We start from the raw sequence: 17,701 nt of genomic DNA, 5'->3' as shown, positions 1-17,701 counted from the left end.
TCTCTCTCTCCCCTTTTGTGTATTATGGTTTGCAATACAGGTACTAGGAGGTCATCGTGTTTGTTCAGGGTATTCAGTATTTTTATTGGGAAGGTAAGGCTATCAGGAAGGTAGCTTTTTTTTTAACTGGGTGGCAGCTTCGAGGTGTGGATGTGACTGCTGAGGCTTCTGGAAGTACAAGGAGGTGGGGGGAGGTGGCCCATCCCAATCCTAAGAAAGCCTGGAGATTTCAGTCCCCAAACCCACACATCCAAAATATCAGCAGATTATATATCAGTGAGGTCTGTCTCAAGACAGTGGAGTCCAGCCTGGAGCATGGCAGCAATTTTGGATTGTGGAAGCAAGAGGCTACTGGAGGCACTGTTTGGGCGATTACCATTCTGATCCACCCCCTTCTGATTTATTATGGTCTGTTTAGCCTTGCGAGGGTCTTAATTGTGGCTTTTGATTTCTTTCAAGATTTATTTATGGATCTCGGAATCAAGGGCAGTAGGAAAGCTTACATGGTGGTGCTGGAATTGGTTCGTGGGGGTGACTGTTAGTGCTTCTAGGAGTATAGGGAAGTGGGGGGAGGTAGCCCATTCCAACTCCGAGAAAGACTAGAGATTTCAGTCAGAAAACCCACATATCCAAATTTTCAACAGGTTGACATCTCAGTGAGGTCCATCCTGAGATGGTGGAGTCCGGCTGGGGGCATGATGGCGATTTTGGATTGTAGGTGCAAACAGCTGCTGGGGGCTCTGCTTGAGTGGACACCAGGTTAACCCACCCCCCTCAGATTTACCTTGGTCTGTTCAGCCTTGCGCAGGTCTGAGATTAACTGCATATTTTGATCTCTTTTGAGATTTATGGGTCTCTGAAGCAAGACTGATAAATTAGTTTGCATAGCTGAGCCCGAGGTGGTTTGTAAGCATGGCTCCCACATACCTAACTTTTGGCCATTTAATTTCTTGGGAAACTTGGTTCCGAGTTGTTAGGGTCTGGCCAGAGGCACAGTGGCAATTTGGGGTTATCAGGAAGACTGAAGGCAGCATCAGGCAGCTGATGCACTCACCCCACAGGTCCAGGTTGACCTGCTGGCGGCACTGAACCCCCTTAATCATTTTCTTAACAAGACTTTTACTTTTCCTATTTTGGAAGGGTCAGAAAATAGTACCTAAAGTAATCAGGGTAAGAAAGTGAATCTGCTATAGAGAGAAATCATCACTGAATAACAACTATTTATAGAGAAACTGGAAAAATATATAAATGGGTATAAAAAACAAAAATGGGCATAAAAATACTTTTCCCAGACAATCTTATTCTTCTGTACCTAGGCTAGAAATCAGAGCAAGCCCAGCTTGGATGCTTCACAAACTTCACTTGCGGATCAATATCTAGACCCCCCCCCCCAATCAAAGATTTGGTAATGGCTGCACATATAACTAAGGTGCTGTCACCTAGAGTTTTTTTTCAAAAGTTGTGTGTGTGTGTGTGTGTGTGTGTGTCGGGGGGTGCCTGGAACAATAGTACAGCAGGGAGGGTATTTTGCCTTGTATGGGGACAATCCAGGTTTGATCCCCAGCATCCCATATGGTCCCCTGAGCACCGCCAGGAGTAATTTCTGAGAGCAGAGCCAGGAGTAACCCCTGAACATCGCTGGGTAAGACCCAAAAAGACAAAAAAAGAAAAAAAAGTTGTGGGTTTTTTTTGTCGTTTTAATTTTTCCCGATTCTGTGCTCAGGGATCATTCCTGGTGGTGCTTGCGGGACCAGATGTAGTAACAGGGATCCAAGCTAAGTGGGCGGCACACAAGGCAAGTGCCTTACCCACTATACTGTCTCCAGCCCCAAGAAAAGGTTTAAGGAAACCGAAGGCTGCTTTTGTTAAACATACACACATGCAAAAACTCTTGGCTTATTGTTTTTATTTTGTTGTAAACGTTTAGAACACAGAATTGAGTTTATATTATATGACATTTTTAATATGTAAAAAAGTCATCTAGGGGCCGGAGTGATCATTCAGCAGGTCGGGTGCTCACCTGGCATGTGGCTGACCCGGTTTGATATATGGCCATCCCTGCATCCCATATGTTCCCCCTGAACATTACAGGAGTAATCCTGAGTGCAGAGCCAGGAGTCATCCTCAGCATCACTGTATGTGTGACCCCCAAAACAAGACAAAAAGTCATCTAATCAACCCGAAATGTTACATGAGGTGGATGTAAACAAAAGTGGCAAAAAATGACCCACAGTTATTTTAAAAAATTTACAAAAAGACTCTTCAAGACATCTAAGATCTGCTGAAGTCAGTGGGCTTCCCCCCCCTCAGATGAGAGATGCTGATAGTGTATGTGGACATTAACGTAAAAGAGAACAAGAGAAAATTATTTCTGTAGTTTGCAGAAGTTCGGGGAGTTAGTTGAATAAAACAGAAGTGCATCTGCAAATGTGTCCTGGCAAAGTTCTGTCCGGAACTAAAATGTTTGGAAGGGCAACCGGGCGAGACAGCCCAACAGCAAACCCAGGGACATAGACAGCTATCTTGGCAGCAACTATTGGATTACTCTTGGCAGTGCTCAGGGTTCACTCCTGGCAGGGCTTGGGGGACCATATGAGGTGCCAGGATTGGACCCGGGTCTGCATGCAAGGCAAATACCCTGTCCACTATTCTAGCCATTCAACCCTAATTAAAATAAAATAATAAAAATAAAATCCTGAAAACAAGGGGCCAGAGAGATAGTACAGTGGGTAGGATGCTTGCCTTGAATGGTGCTGTCCCAGATTGAATCCCTGGAACCTCATTTTGCCCCCTGAGCCACACCAAGAGTGGTCCCTGAGTGCAGAGCCAGGAGTAATCCCTGGGCACCACCATGTGTGGCTCCAAAACAAAACACAGCAAAACGCTTGAGAACTCACAGTGAAGTCTCAAGTGAAGAACAAGAACAGAACAAGTTATCTGTTATTACAACATGGCCCTTGGGTCATGCGTTCCACGTGGTGTGCCAGTGCAGACACATGTTCAGGGGGATGAAGTGTCATCTTGACACTCACCACATGACTTTCCACACAGTTGGCGTACACATCCCAGCAGCCAACGGAACATGACCACTACCTTACCTTACGTTTCCATGGTTTTCAAACCTAACCTTCTCCAACTTGGATACTCTGTAAAGTCACTGGTTTTCTGGACTCATGCCATCTTCCCCTTCTCTCCGGGCTAAACTTTCTATAGCTCAGAGACTTCCTGTTTTGTTATTGCTTCTGTCAAGGAAACTTGCTTCATCATATGTTTAGAGAAGACAATTAGGGTAGTCCTAAAAATAAATATCCCTTTTCTATCAAAATACTATCTTGTTTATAAGGACTTATAATATCTATTCTACTGGCCTGCTGACTGGAGACTTTTAAGAGTGGATTCTATTTGTACATCATTTATGTAGAATAACAGCCTCAATAATAAGAAGGGGCTAAGGAGCCATCATCTTCCTAATTGGTCTTGTAGCCTGCTTTGGATAAAACTACCAAGGACAGCATTCTTCACTAAGACTGGCCCTGGGGAAAGAAGGGGATGAAGGTGTCCAGGGGGTCCAGTTAGTTCTTATCGTTTGGCCGCATCCAGCACTACTCAGGGGTTACTCCTGGCTCTGCACTCAGGGATCACTCCTGGCGGGGCTTGGGACCAGATAGGATGCCGGGAATCAAATCTGGGTTGGTTGTGTGCAAGGCAAGTGTCCTACACACGGGACTACTGCTTCAGCTCTGATTCATTAGTTCTTGAGTCATGATGATTAGTAAATACAACTCAAGACTTTCCCCCCCTTCTTTTGTAAGGTTTTACTCATGACTCGGTAAGAGGTAATTTATCTTCTTTTCAAATATTCCTCAATGTTTTTAAGTAAAAGCTAACCTATCCCACCCATTTCAATCCTAAAATGCTTCGATCTGTTATAAACTGCTAGCAAAAGGTGCAGGGAAGCAGATATATGCTAAATTCTCATTTTTATAATGAAATTATTATTTTGGAAAAGGTTTCTCGTGTCCTTGATACTCCCAAAATAAAAGTGCTACTGCATGAGGTACATGCTTCCATACTGGGATTCCCACATCCCAAAAGATGGTCAAGAATGCCGTACATGCCTTTCCATACTTTGATAGAGTGTTACCCAGACGTGCATGTTTGCTGCCAAATTAACCAGTGAATATTATAACATGGTACCTGTCAGAATATTAATTCATTTTGGCAAAACCATAAATGGGAGCTAAAGATTCCCAAAATTTCATGTATGACTTGAAAACTTAAGGGAAGATTATTCAAACACTTTATCTGACCATTTATTTTTGAATTCCAAAACATGCTTATAGGGTAACTTGTAATTCAACCTAATGAGTGTTGAAGGATGGAGAAATATCCTAGTAATTTATACAAAGGAAGAATTTCTCACTCTTCCAGGGCCCCTTAGTATGATGTTCGGTTCTACCCTATGAAAAATCACCCTGGGGAATTTCCATTACCCCAAGTGGTTGGGAAAAAAATAGCAATGGGAGACAGGGTGTGTGTGTGTGTGTGTGTGTGTGTGTGTGTGTGTGTGTTGGGGGTGGGGGGAAGGTAGGGGGGTGGTGTTAGATAATATTGTTGTTGTAATAACTTACAAGGCATACACTTCTTACTGTTGAACGTTTACAGAGACATTTATTGAACAGAAATGTAGCTTCCTCTGCACATGGGGTAAATCACGTGCAGTTCCAAAATGAAAGCAAAAGGAACTTGCAACAGTGAAAGCGTTTTGAAAACCTTTTTTTTTTTTTTATTCTTTTGGCCTCAAATTAAAAAGGAAATAGAATCAATCATGTTATGGTCAGAAATAATTTGTTTTTGTTTGTTTTTGGATCACAGCCATCTGTGCTCAGGGCTTACTCCTGGCTCTGTGCTCAGCGAACACTCCTGGTGCGTTTGGGGACCATATAAGGTACCAGGGATTGAACCCAGGTTAGATGTGCGCAAGGCAAATGCCTTATCTGCTATACTATCTTTCAAGCCCCCAGAGAAATGCAGTTTAAGTAATTCTAATAAATATCCCTTATTACTTTGCATTTTGCTTTCCTAGAACATAGTAAAAGCAATTCTGAGTCTAGAAGAAAGTAGGTTATTATGGGAAAACATTCCTCTGGACCCTAAAAAAGAAATCACTGGGCCTAGGTTTTTAGTACAACTTCTAAGTGCTTGGGGTGTTCACTTAGAGGTTGTAATATTATCAACTTTTCCTTGAGAATAGTTTTAATCACTGAAATCTCAGAGATAATAATACTTCAATGGCACCCTAAAGAAAAAAAAAAGATAAAAGAGTCTTGTAATTAGCCTGAAATGAAAGCTTTTATTTTTTGGTCTGTTTGTTTTTAGGCCACACCTGGCAGTGCTCTGGGCTTACTCCTGACTCTGTGCTCAGGCATCACTCCTGGCGGGGCTCTGGGGACCATCTGGAGGTACCAGGGATCGAACAAGCACCTCCTCACTCTGGCCCCTGAAATGAAAGCTTTTATCTTCTGCAGATGAGAGAAAAGCTGGCTAGTTCAAGTCAGAAACCCAAGGTGAATGTTTGCAAGGCCCTTTTATTAGGGGAAGTCCCCTTCATAGCACAACACTTCACAAATGTATCGACAATTTAAATCAGTTCCTAAAAATTAGGGAGGGGGAAGGAAAAGCAAAACAGATGCACTTTTCATTTATATTGAACATAAATTAAAAGAATTTATAAAATGGTTCTGAATAAATGCAGAGTGTATTATGAATGCACCTCCAGGTTTCAGTTGTTTTGTTTTCCTGATAATAAATAAATAAATTTGTTCATCAGTTTTAGCTCCACTTCTTCGACCACGGGACTCTTGGCTCATCACTGGCTTTTCTTGCCGGGCTCGCTGTTGTACGCCGTGTTTGGATGTCCCGGTTTCCCTGGCCTATCGGGGTACTGGCCATCTTTTCGGGGTGGCATCCGCTCATTGATTCGATCTAGACCTCGAGCTTCTTCAAAACTGCGGATCCTGTGTTGACGTGAAAACCCTCTGATGGCTACATGAAAACAGGAAAGGGAGAAGTCAGTTAGACAGCAAAGCAACCAGGGCACGGCAGCAGGCGGTAAAGCACAAAGCTCGGCCATGGAGCACATGTCTGGCGAGGGGCATGGGCAAGACCTGATTTGAATCGGTCTGGTCTGAACCAATTCTTCAAGGCTCAAAGGGCAACAGAACTGTGAAAGCAATTTTCCTAACAGCTCAGCAATTAATCACAGCAAACTATACCTGACAAAAAAGCAAACAAGTTCTTACTGAGTCTGAATAGATGAAAAAGTTCCTCATTTGAATTACTGTGAACAACTTTATAAAAATAAAATGAAAAAAATAAATAAAAAGTTCCTCATGAACCAGAAACGTGCTCAATGTAAGGAAAATAAAGGCAACAATCAAAGAGAACAAGTTTAAGAGAGCAGTAAGTTTAGCACAAATATGACATTGAACACACACATACACACACGTGCACACACACACAATGAGAGAGCTAATCTGTTGTTTGGAAGAACATTTTAATAAAATCTTACACAACCAAGGGCTGAAGTAAAGTCAGAAGTCATAAGAATCACTTTTAGATATTTTCTTTTCTGACAGAATTTTTGTATTGTTGAGAAAAATATATTCTCATTTTGAACCACTATTTAAAACAAATTCATAACACATCAATCCCAGTGATTTTCTTTCAGATTCATTGATAATTTGTGGGCAGGGGTAGGGAATCTCTTTTCTGCCAAAGGTTATTTGGATATTTAAAACATCATTCCTTCTCATACAACACATGCAGACACAAGACTTTCCTCCACGACATGATTTCTAGGGCTTTATGCTTATGCTGGTGGGCTTAAAGTTCCCCCACGCTTGTTTTAGGGCAACCTCAGGAAGAGGTTAAATTACATTCCTGTCTACTTAGGTCTCTGCTTAATAGCCTTTATAATCATTGTAAAGAGACAGGTATGATTATATCTTAGCAATCACATGACTGTCTCTTGTATATGGAAGGGACATGGGATTAAATCGCTTGACCCACTCATCACCAATGGCTGCATTAACTTCAGCCATTCCATCCAAAACTGACAGAACCCAGAAAGGCCTTGAGCTGTGGACAGGATCAATTCAGTTAACACACATACCCATAACAAAAGAGACATTCATGAACATGCCTAGAAACATCTATTTTTTTTTCTCACTATGACATTTCTGGTGATGCAACAACAATACTTCAAATGCTGGCAAAGCGTTTTCACACTAGTCGACAGACAAATGATCACATCTATCATAGGAACAGGCCATACCTTCCTGGGCCTCTACGGCTTCTACTGTGGCTGTAAGGGGCAGGAGCAGTAGCATGCAAAAATGAAGACAGAAAAAGAGTGAGTAACAACAGCACTGCCGACCAGAACCCCCAAGGTCCCACCTTACAGCCTAGTAACATCCGTTACACAGTCCACTAGTCAGAGAAGCAAGAGGATTATTGCGAAAACTAAACTGGGAGAAATATGAGTTGGGGAGGGTTTCTACTATTTTCTTTTCCCTGCTATTTTCAATATTTCAGGTGGCCTGGGAATCTTTTTGTGTTTGGTTTTGGGGCACATCTAGCAATGCTCAGGGCTTACTCCTTAGCTTACTCCTTACTCCTGGTTCTGCACTCTGGGATCATTCTTGGCAGGGTGAGGGGGTCATATGAGGTGCTTAGGAATTGAACCCAGGTCAGCAGTGTGCAAGCAAGCACCCTACCCACTGTATGATTATTCTGGCCTCAAGATTTATAAAAATTTCCATTCCCCCTTTTCTTCTTTTTTTGCTTGTTTTTGTTTTTGTTTGTTTTGGGGGACCACCTGGCAGTGCTCAGGGCTTACTCTGTGCTCAGTGATCACTCCTGGAGAGCTCAGGGGACCATATGGAGTTCCAGGGATCAAACCTAGGTCATTATACTATCTCCCAATCCAGATCTGGGAGTGTTTTTAATCAATGGCATTTACCTAAGACAAATGGGGATCAGCTAAACTGATTATAGAGACCAAGAGTCATGTTACTTTTCTCATTTGAAATAACAAGCTGCTAATTTACATCTTGAATTCAGATATCAAAATAATTTTTTGAGTGAAATAATACAACATTCAAGTGTGTGTGTGTGTGTGTGTGTGTGTGTGTGTGTGTGTGTGTGTGTGTGTGTGACAGGGTAGGGGGCACACCCAGCTGTGCTCAGGGCTTACTCCTGGCTCTATGATTAGGGATCATTCCTGGAGGGTTCAGAGGAACTTATAAGGGTGCTGGGGGTTGAACTAGGGTCCAATAGGTGCAAGGCAAGAGCCTTAGCTGCTGTCGTATCTCTCTGGCCCCTTCAACCATTCTTGATCTTGTTAACAGCTCATGAGCTTCTCCTGGGGCTTACTCTAAAAACTTACCTGAAAAACTACAAGTTACTGCTCTGAGAAACTTGTATTGTATCCTACTGTCCTTTTATAAATATTTAATAACCCAAGTGGCTCTTGAGTAGAAGCCTGGCATTGAGAAGAGGAAAAAACTGGATTCAAAGTGAGGGGTTATTTCTTTGCTGGAGGTGAACTACCAAAGCTGGCAAAGGCATACAACAATTGAATCCTGGACACAAATGCCTGTGCCATCTGGGACGGAGGTATAGCAGACAGACGCTGACATTTCCAACCCAGATGGCTTCCGTTCCCCATGTGAGACAGCTGGCCAGTTGCTACGGCAGCACCCTCTTCTCCTTCAGACATGGGAAAGGAAGAATTTAAGAATGGCCTTGCATCTTCCTTTTTAAGGCAGTGAAAACCATAAAAATGAAAAGGTTGCAGGTTGTAACAAAAAATAATCCTAGTAGGAGAACCCTGTCGTATTTTTTTCCAATACCACTTTTTAAGAGAAGGTGAGAACAAAAGGGATGAAAGTGTCAATTTATGGTTCCTGAGACTTTATGTATTGATAAAGGAAAGGGCAAGAACTGGAAATTATCATTTCCTAATAGAATGAAGAATAGGAAAACTTGGAATCAACTTAGATGCTTACACATTTGTCAACCATGCAGAAATATGTTAAGGCAATGCCCCACACCTACTCTCCAAGTATGACAAATAAGAGATAAGAAAACTTTTAAAGAGTTTTCACAAGGGAACTCTGGTTCCTTCCGACAGCCTGCCAGAGAGGCAATGTTAGGAAGTGGAAGAACAGAGCTCGTCTGAAATTTTATACTAAGTGTTAGTCTCAGTGTTTAAAGGCACCCCTGGTTCCCCAGTGACACGCCCCAGCAGAGCTGGGAGGAGCTTCTGAGCATCACCAGGTGAGGCCCAAACACTCCACCCCCCAAAACTCCCTCAACTCCCCCCACATAAAATAAACATATAAGTGTCTGTTCCTTATCCCAAATTCACAGGTGTGCTCTTTCAAGTCCTGTTTGAAATAATGCTTCAGATCAAAGTAACAACTTTGTAATTCCGCACATTTTCAAAACTTCTGAAGTCAGGATGCTTTGGGACAATTTTTTTTCTAACCCATGTTAATGTACAGTGTCTTGCCTTGCATGAAGCTGACCCAGATTTGATCCTCAACACCATATAGTGTTCCCCAAGCACCCCCCAAAATATTTTACTTGCAAGGAACTGCATTATTTATTTTATAGGGTAAAAACTTAATCTGATCAGTTTGATTACCTTTTCTTGAAACCACAGAAATTTATTTATATACTTCAGGGTTAAAATGTTCACTCTCCCAAAGCAGGAAAGGTAGTACATATGGGGGAAGATGCTTGCTCAGCACTTGGTTATCTGGGTTTGATCCCAGGTCCCCTGTGCATAGCCAGGAGTGATCTCTGAGCAAAGAGCCAGGAGTAGGCCCTGAGCACTGCTGGGTATGGCCCCCCACAAAGAAAAAAAATGTTCACTCTCTCTCCTTCATAGTGAGACTCTAATATTCAAATATTCTATTTGAAAAGGAATTGTTCCATTTGCCATTCCTTGAAGGTTCTTTTGTTTAATTGAATCACCGTGAATTACAAGGTTACGAGATATCTATGATTGAGTTTCAGGTGCACATTGTTCCAACACCAGTCCCTTCACTAGTGCCCACTACCCTCCACCAAAGCTCCCACTATCCTCTGCCTCCCCAGTCTGCTCCTGCGGCAGGTACTTTTCCCCTCCCCCATTGTCCCAGTGTTACCTTCCCTTACTATCCCCACCTCTGCCCCAAGCTTTCAAACTTCCTGCTGAAGACCAGTTCTCCTGCTCTTCATGTCTACTGACATTGGGCATTTAATATTCCACTACGAAGTATCTTTATATCCTACACATGAGAAAGACCATTCTGAGCCTGTTCCTCTCCCTCTAATTTCACACAACATGATATTTTCTAGATCCATCCATGTTGCAGCAAATTTATCTTTTCTTCTGGCTGAGTAGTAGTTCACAGTTTCTTTATTCACAACAACAACAACAAAAAAACCAAAGTTGTTCATGATGATTTGTTACAGGCATTCACTATTCCAACACCAATCCCACTATCACACCTTCTCTCCACCATTGTCTCCAATTTTCTCAACCACCCCTTAAGCCTGCCGCCATAGCAGGCCCTCAATAACTTATTTTATATTGTTTATAATGAATAACTTGATAAAAGTACGATCAAAAAATGTTTCTTGAGGAGGAAGTTAGAAGCGATAGCACAGGGGTAGGGCGTTTGCCTTGCACACAGCCAACATGGCTGACCCGAGTTCGATTCCTCCACCCCTCTCAGAGAGCCCGGCAAGCTACCGAGAGTATCTCGCCCACATGGTAGAGCCTGGCAAGCTACCTGTGATGTATTCAATATGCCAAACATAGTAACAACAAAGTCTCCAATGGAGACGTTACTGGGCCCGCTCGAGCAAATCGATGAACAACGGGAGGGCCTTTACCTTTACCTTTTTACCTTGAAGCCATTAATTTCTTGTATAAGAGATAACTAAGATGTTGTTCCAGGTGAAGCTTCTGTGTTTATATTTTGTTAATTGAGATTGGTTGCCTTCTATGTTACATCCCATCCAAATTGGTGTGCTACTACTGGTTTATTAGTGTTGTAGAGTTTGAGATGTTGTGTGGCCATGAATGTGGCCCAGTGCTCCAGGATGTCCAAAATTTTTAACAGGGTGATACAGCTGGAGTTAAATTTTAAATTGGGTGGTGGCTTTGGGGTGTGTGCCAGAGTGCTGGGGCTTCTGGAAGTGCAGAGAGATGGGTGGCGGGTAACTGATCCCGACTCCATGAAAACCTAGAGATTTCAGTCACAAAATCTGCATATCTGAGTTTTTTTCAGAAGATTAATTTCTGGATGAGGTTTGTCCCAAGGAGTGGGGTCAAGCCAGGAGCATGGCAGTGACTGTGGAGTGTGGAAGCTTTCAAAATACATTTTTGAATGTTTCTTTGTTTGGGGCCATCTCTGGAGATGCTCAGGGGTTATTTCTGGCTCTGCACTCAGGAATTAATCTGAGCGGTGCTTGAGAGGCTATATGGGATGCTGGGAATTGAACCTGGGTTGGCCACCTGCAAGGCAAATGTCCTACCCCCTATATTATCACTCCAGAAAATCCTGTTTTCCTTTTTGTTGGTAGTCGGAGTGGAGGTTGGATTTGGGGCCACATCTAGCAATGTTCAGGGTTTACTCCTGGCTTGGTACTTAGGAATTACTCCTGATGTTGCTTGGGGTGGGGGACCATGTGGGATGCTGGGGATTGAACCTGGGTCAGCCATATGCAAAGCAAACACCCTACCCACTCTACTTTATTTCCAAGTCTGCCTGTTCTTTAAACATCTCACCAATCAGCATGTGCTCTTTGTAACAAGCTTTTGTAGTTTATCAAAGTGTGAAATTATGTCATTTTACACAGATTCATGTCATTTTTATTACTGAGTAATATTTAAATGAATTATTATTCAACAGATTATTATACTATTAATGAATGCTTGGACGGAATATATAGGTGAATAATACAAGGTAAATATCTTTTCTTTTCTTCTTTTGTTTTGGTCAGGGAGGGGTGGCTATACTCAGTAGTGCTTAGGGTTTACTTCTGGCCCTGTGTTCAGGGATCACTCCTGGAGGGGCTCAGGGGGACCCTAAATGCTGCTGGGAAGTGAAACAGGGTCTGCTTTGTGCAAGACAAACATCTTTACCCTTATACTAGCTATCCGGCCCCAGGTGACCATATTTAGGCAATCTTTTGCTGAGCATAAACATTAAATTTGATGTATGAAACTGACGGAGGTATGAAATTGATGGACTATAGGATAGACTTTACGAACAATAGTTTTCCAAAGAGGTTAGACCAATATATGAATCCAAAGGTAATAATTCTCATTGCCTTCCCACAAACTCAACAACACTTAGTATTATCAGACACCTTTAAATTTAACTTAATGGTGGGGGAGGGGGGCTAGGCCACAGACAGCAGTGCTCAAGTATTAATCCTGGCTCTGTGCTCAGTGGTGACTCTTGGTTGTACTCAAGGGACCATATGTGGTTCTAGAGATTGAACCTGGGTTGGCAAAATGCAAGCTCCTTAAACCCTTTACTATCCCTGGTCCTTTCAAATTTATTTTTGGTTTGAGGGCCACACCCAGCAGTGCTCAGGGACACTCATGCCTGGTGCTCAAGGCACCATATGTAAACTGGGGACATTGGTGGAGGGAAGTGGACACTGGTGAAGAGACTGGTCTTAGAACATTGTACGCTTGAAACTTTGTAATTCATGGTGATTCTATTTAAAAAAAATATTTTAAAAGGGATCCCAGATGGTAAACAGGATTCAGATCAGTATCACAGTCACATTCAGGCAAACACCTTAACTTTTGCATTATCTCTCTGGCCCAAGACCTTTCCATTTTAATCATGAATATGTCATGGTGTGATTTCAATATCCACTTCCAGATGATTAAGCGTCTTTTCTTACACATACTGACCATTTTTTAACAATTTCTGTTTTTTTTTTTCTGCTTTGGGGACACACCTCATGTTGCCAGGACTTACTCCTGGCTCTGCACTCAGGGATCATTCCTGACATGCAAGTGCCTTCCTCTTAACATAATCTCTCAGTATTCATGAAGATGTTTTTAAAAGTTACTGTTGGGGACCGGAGCAAAAGTATAGCAGGTAGGGTGTTTGCCTTGCACACAGCCAACCCGGGTTCAATCCCCAGCATCCCACATGGTTTCCCAAGCACCGCCAGGAGTAATTCTTGAGTACAGGGACAGGAGTAACCCCTGAGTATAGCTGGGTGTGACCCAAAAAGCAAAAAAAATAATTTACTTTTGTTTTTCTTTCTGAGCTGAATTATCATGTATTCTAAATATAAGTACCATATCGAATGTATTTCACAAAAATCTTCTGCTTCTATCACCTACTTTATTAATCACATATTTGTGTGAACATAAGTTGTTTTAGTGAAAAATTATTTTTAATGTCTGTTATTGTTTATGTCCTACTTGAGAACTCATATCTACCCAACGTTTTACTCTTCATACCTACTTCTGGGACTTTTGCCTTTAAAGTATAACTCATTTAGAATTAGTTTATGTATGCAAGAGAAGTTAAGGGTCAACATTTATTTTCCCCCAAAGGAATCTCCAATCGCTGCTCCAGTTCCTTTTACTGAAAGAAGCTCTGATTTTTAAATTTCCCACTGACTATAAGGGAACAGGAGTGCGTCTCCTACTCACCTGTCTCAATAGTCTGCTTGCCTCCGGAGAGGACGCCCAGAGGGAGTGTCCCAGAGGGAGTGAGGCCCTTGAGAGTCAGCACGCTTTCGCTCTCTTCCCTGCGAAGGAAGATCAAGGTCCCAGGTTAATGCGAGGGTGTCTATCAGTCAGCAGGTAATCCAGACACTCGAGAGAGGTAGGAAGTGATGTCAAGATGGTGGAGAGCTTCTCCTACTCCCTACCCTTCTTTGACCCCCAAAGTGTTAGCTTCTGTAATATTCCGATTTTAAACAATCAGTCACGTCTTGCTTTTCAATTCCAGGCACTTATTAGTTCCAGTGCTCTTTAAATCTCTTTAAATGTCTCTCATACATCATCCCATTTAATGTTCCTAACAAGTACATAAGGTAGGCCCTGTTATTAGTACTCCTTTATAGGCAAGAAAAATGGGCACATTTTTGCCTAGTTAAGAAGAACAGATGTGAATGCTGGGATGTGAGTGCAGGTAACCCAGGGTCCATATGATCTCTACTAGTGCAAAGTCTATGTTTGCTGGGACAGTTTTAATCATTTGCACATGCACGTCTTTTTAGTCTGCATTCAGCCCACAGCCCTTCAGTTCTAATCCCAAATTCTAATTGTTAAAAACAAACAAACAAACAAAAACCAAAACTATTCTGAGGTCAGCTTTCCACTTACTCTCTCACACCATCAATAACAGACTGTCCTTACCGAAGTACTGAAAACACCCGGGCCATCTTCCCAATGGCTCTGATTTTATTCTTGATGACCTCCTTTCGAACCGAAGTGCCTCCTTAGAGAATAGAGAATACAGAGAATGAGAGAGTTGGAGGAGTCTGTTAACAGGCTGGCTTAAAAACACAGTAGGATTATCTTTCTAAATTAGAAACCAAGGCCTAAGTGTGTTGAAACAAACAAAAATTCCAGAAAGTTTTAAGAAGCAAGAGAAAAAAATGACCTAGAAGAGTAAAAGATGGGGTTACACACACACACACACACACACACACACACACACACACACACACATACACACACTCACACACACACCCAAAAGACAGACTGGACAGATGTATAAGAAGTAGAAACTTAGGTGGTGTTCTAAGATGGGAAACTGTGAAGGAGCACACACACACACACACACACACAGACACACACAGAGACACACACAGAGGCAGTTGTGTCAATAAAGATCTCTCAAGGAAATGCTATGATGAGACTCGGCGGCCAAGTGGCCAGTGATGAATTGTGATGGTTCACAATTTGAGTGACCTGTCTTCTTGCTCTCCTGAATGGAGGGAGGGTTGCTTCTACTCCGCAGCCCTCACTCACAAACCAGTGACTTTCTTCCCACCACAGACAACTGTGCAGGGCGAGTCAGGACCACGTGGAAGGTTACTTTGTAAAGCAACACCAATAGAGTTAATTAATACTTTTCTCATCTGGGAGCCAGGAAAGAGTTGGCACTGGAGAAGCCAGACCCCAGGCAGGTGTGCACCCGGTGACTGCATCCCAAAGCCAGGAAGGGACGAGGCTTCTCCTGCAGCCTCAGAGAGCAAGATGCAAGAACAGACATTTAAAAAGGGAGGGGAGGGCTGATAGCCTGGAATAACTCTGCCAGGGAGAGAGCAGAGCTAGCAGCGATGGGCAGGACGGCGAGGACTCAGCTCTCCGGATACACTGTCACTGGACACCTTTCTGATAGCTTGAAATGGAGAAAGAGACACCACAAAACAAATGGATGAAGATAAAAACATGAGAAGAGAATTTAAGTTTACATGAAAGAGGGAGGAAAAACAAAGTTAGATGCAATGCAGAAAGGCAGGCTCTCAACCTATTCAGAAGAGTTGTTCCTGATGCCGAGACAGAATGTTCAATCACACCTTTCTTATCAGTGATTTCTCCATGACTTGGTATTATATTTACTGCTACTATTTTTGTTTTGTTTTGCTTAGGGGCCACACCCGGAGATGCTCTGGGGGTTCTCCTGGTTTTGTACTCAAGAATTACTCCTGATGGGGCTCAGGGGAACCATATGGGGTGCCAGGATCAAATCCAGGTCAGCTGTGGGCAAGGCAAGCAACCCATATGCCATGCTATTGCTCTAGCCCCTTACTGCTTAGTATCAAAACATGTGCTATGACCACAGAGCATAGAAATGAAACCAGACCAATAAGAGACATTATTTGTGGCACAAATAATGCTGCAATTAGGGAACAAAACCAAAGCAGAACAAACAGCTCATAAACCTCCTGGAAAGATCATCAGATCATTGCTTCTATTTGATGGCTTCAGTATCTTCCCATATCCTTCTGGAAATATTACAGTTTTTCCTTTTTTAAAGGTTTTTTTTTTTATTTCTGACAGAATCCCAGGTCTGTTCAAGTAGCTTTTTACTGTTTTTGTTGCTGTTTCTCACTTTATGATTTTCTTTAGTAGTCTGCCCTCATGATTAAAAGTAAGAGCTGAAAGGCTTTTAGAGCGCATGTGCGTGTGCGTGTGCATGTGCATGCGTGTGTGTGTGTGTGCGTGTGCATGTGCATGCGCGTGTGTGTGTGTGTGTGTGTGTGTGTGTGTGTCTTGGGAGGTAGGGGGATAGCTTTACAGAATGATCCACCCGGGTGGGCCTTTGTTGGCGATGTCTATGTCAGTTCTCAGTGTGTAGATGGTCACTCAATTTAACTTGGTGCTCAGGTCGTGGGGTTTGCACACTCCTTTAGTTGTGGGCCCGCACCCTCTTCTAGTTGACTAGGTGGCAGCTTGTCTGAAAGGCAGTTCAAGTCCCTCTCGCTCGACAGGGTCACTACAAGTGCTCGCACACGTACTTTCCAGAGGTCACACATCTGGGTTGGTGCTCTCATGTCTTTTTTTGTTATTTGGGGGCCACACCCAGGGATTCTCAGGGCTCACTCCTGGCTCTGTGCTCAGGGATTAATCCTGGCGGGGCTACAGAGATCAGACACAGTTACCAGGGATGAAACCCGGGTCAGCTACAAGCAAGGCAAGCTCCCCACCCACTGTGCCATCTCTCTGGCCCCAACCATGGAATTTTCAGTTGTGCTCACCAGGGGTTGGGCCCCGTTTTGTGGTGCGCTCACATACGCCTGGCTGTGCTGTGGCCAGAAACTGTCCATCTCCTGCGAGGGCAGCAGGCTCCAGCAGCAGAGCCCCCGGGGTCACCCCTGGTATAGGCAGGACTTTCAGTCACTCAGAAATCCTTGAGTTTGCACATCCTTGAGGTTAGCTTCTAGACCTGAAGGCGCAGTTGCCCAAGGACTTGAATTGCCTTTCAGACAAGCTATCACCTAGTCTCCTTGTCTGGGCTCAGTGCCTGCTCCCTCCCACCCCTGACACCCACCCACAGCTCCCAATTCTAATGTGCTCCCACTTTCTTTGTTCGCTATGGTGGAATTTAGACTTCCTCATTGCTAACCCACTGACCATTGTTAAGAGGGTTTTTGCTTTCTTGGATCAGCTAAGTCCCTAATAGTGATCCAGTTGTTCTCCAGCTTCAAAAAGGGCCTGTAGAAACCATCTGTTTTTGTAGATCTATAACTTTTAAAACTTTTTCTTTTTGTTTTGGAGCCATATCTGGCAACACTCAGGGGTCACTTCTAGCTCTGCCCTCAGGAATTACTCCTGGTGGTTCTCGGGGGAGTCATCTGGGGTGCAGGAGATCAAACTCAGGTTAGCTGTGTACAAGGCAAGTGCCTTACCCATATCTCGAGCCCCCTGAAAATTTCAAAACATTTTAAATTATAAAATATCATAAAGAAAAGTATACAAAATATGTAACTCAGTAATAAATTTGAAAGCAAATAACTGGGCCAGAGAAATAGCTCAAAGAGCTGGAGTGCATATTTTGATTGCTGGGGATGCAGATTTGCTTCCAGGCATTGTATGATCCCCCAATCACCACCAAGAGTGACCCCCATCACAGTGAACAAGCTTGGAGTA

At 43.0% G+C, this 17,701-nt stretch overlaps 1 protein-coding gene across 1 annotated transcript in view; it reads right to left on the bottom strand.

The window, feature by feature from the left end:
* Positions 1 to 5,570: 5,570 nt before the first annotated feature.
* PPP3CC (protein phosphatase 3 catalytic subunit gamma) overlaps positions 5,571 to 17,701 on the bottom strand; it is a 99,820-nt gene continuing 87,689 nt past the window's right edge. The window contains exons 11-14 of the mRNA XM_056119110.1: positions 14,459 to 14,540; positions 13,748 to 13,845; positions 7,337 to 7,366; positions 5,571 to 6,045 (exon numbers count right to left, since the gene is read on the bottom strand). Coding sequence (XP_055975085.1) covers positions 5,870 to 6,045; positions 7,337 to 7,366; positions 13,748 to 13,845; positions 14,459 to 14,540 — 386 coding nt within the window. The 3' untranslated portion in view covers positions 5,571 to 5,869. The remainder of the gene's footprint in view (positions 6,046 to 7,336; positions 7,367 to 13,747; positions 13,846 to 14,458; positions 14,541 to 17,701) is intronic.

This window comes from Sorex fumeus, unplaced genomic scaffold (assembly GCF_029834395.1).
Source record: "Sorex fumeus unplaced genomic scaffold, SorFum_2.1 ptg000039l, whole genome shotgun sequence".
NCBI classification, from domain to species: domain Eukaryota; kingdom Metazoa; phylum Chordata; class Mammalia; order Eulipotyphla; family Soricidae; genus Sorex; species Sorex fumeus.
Note: the sequence above shows the minus strand (reverse complement) of the source record. Positions and strands in the feature narration are given on the sequence as shown.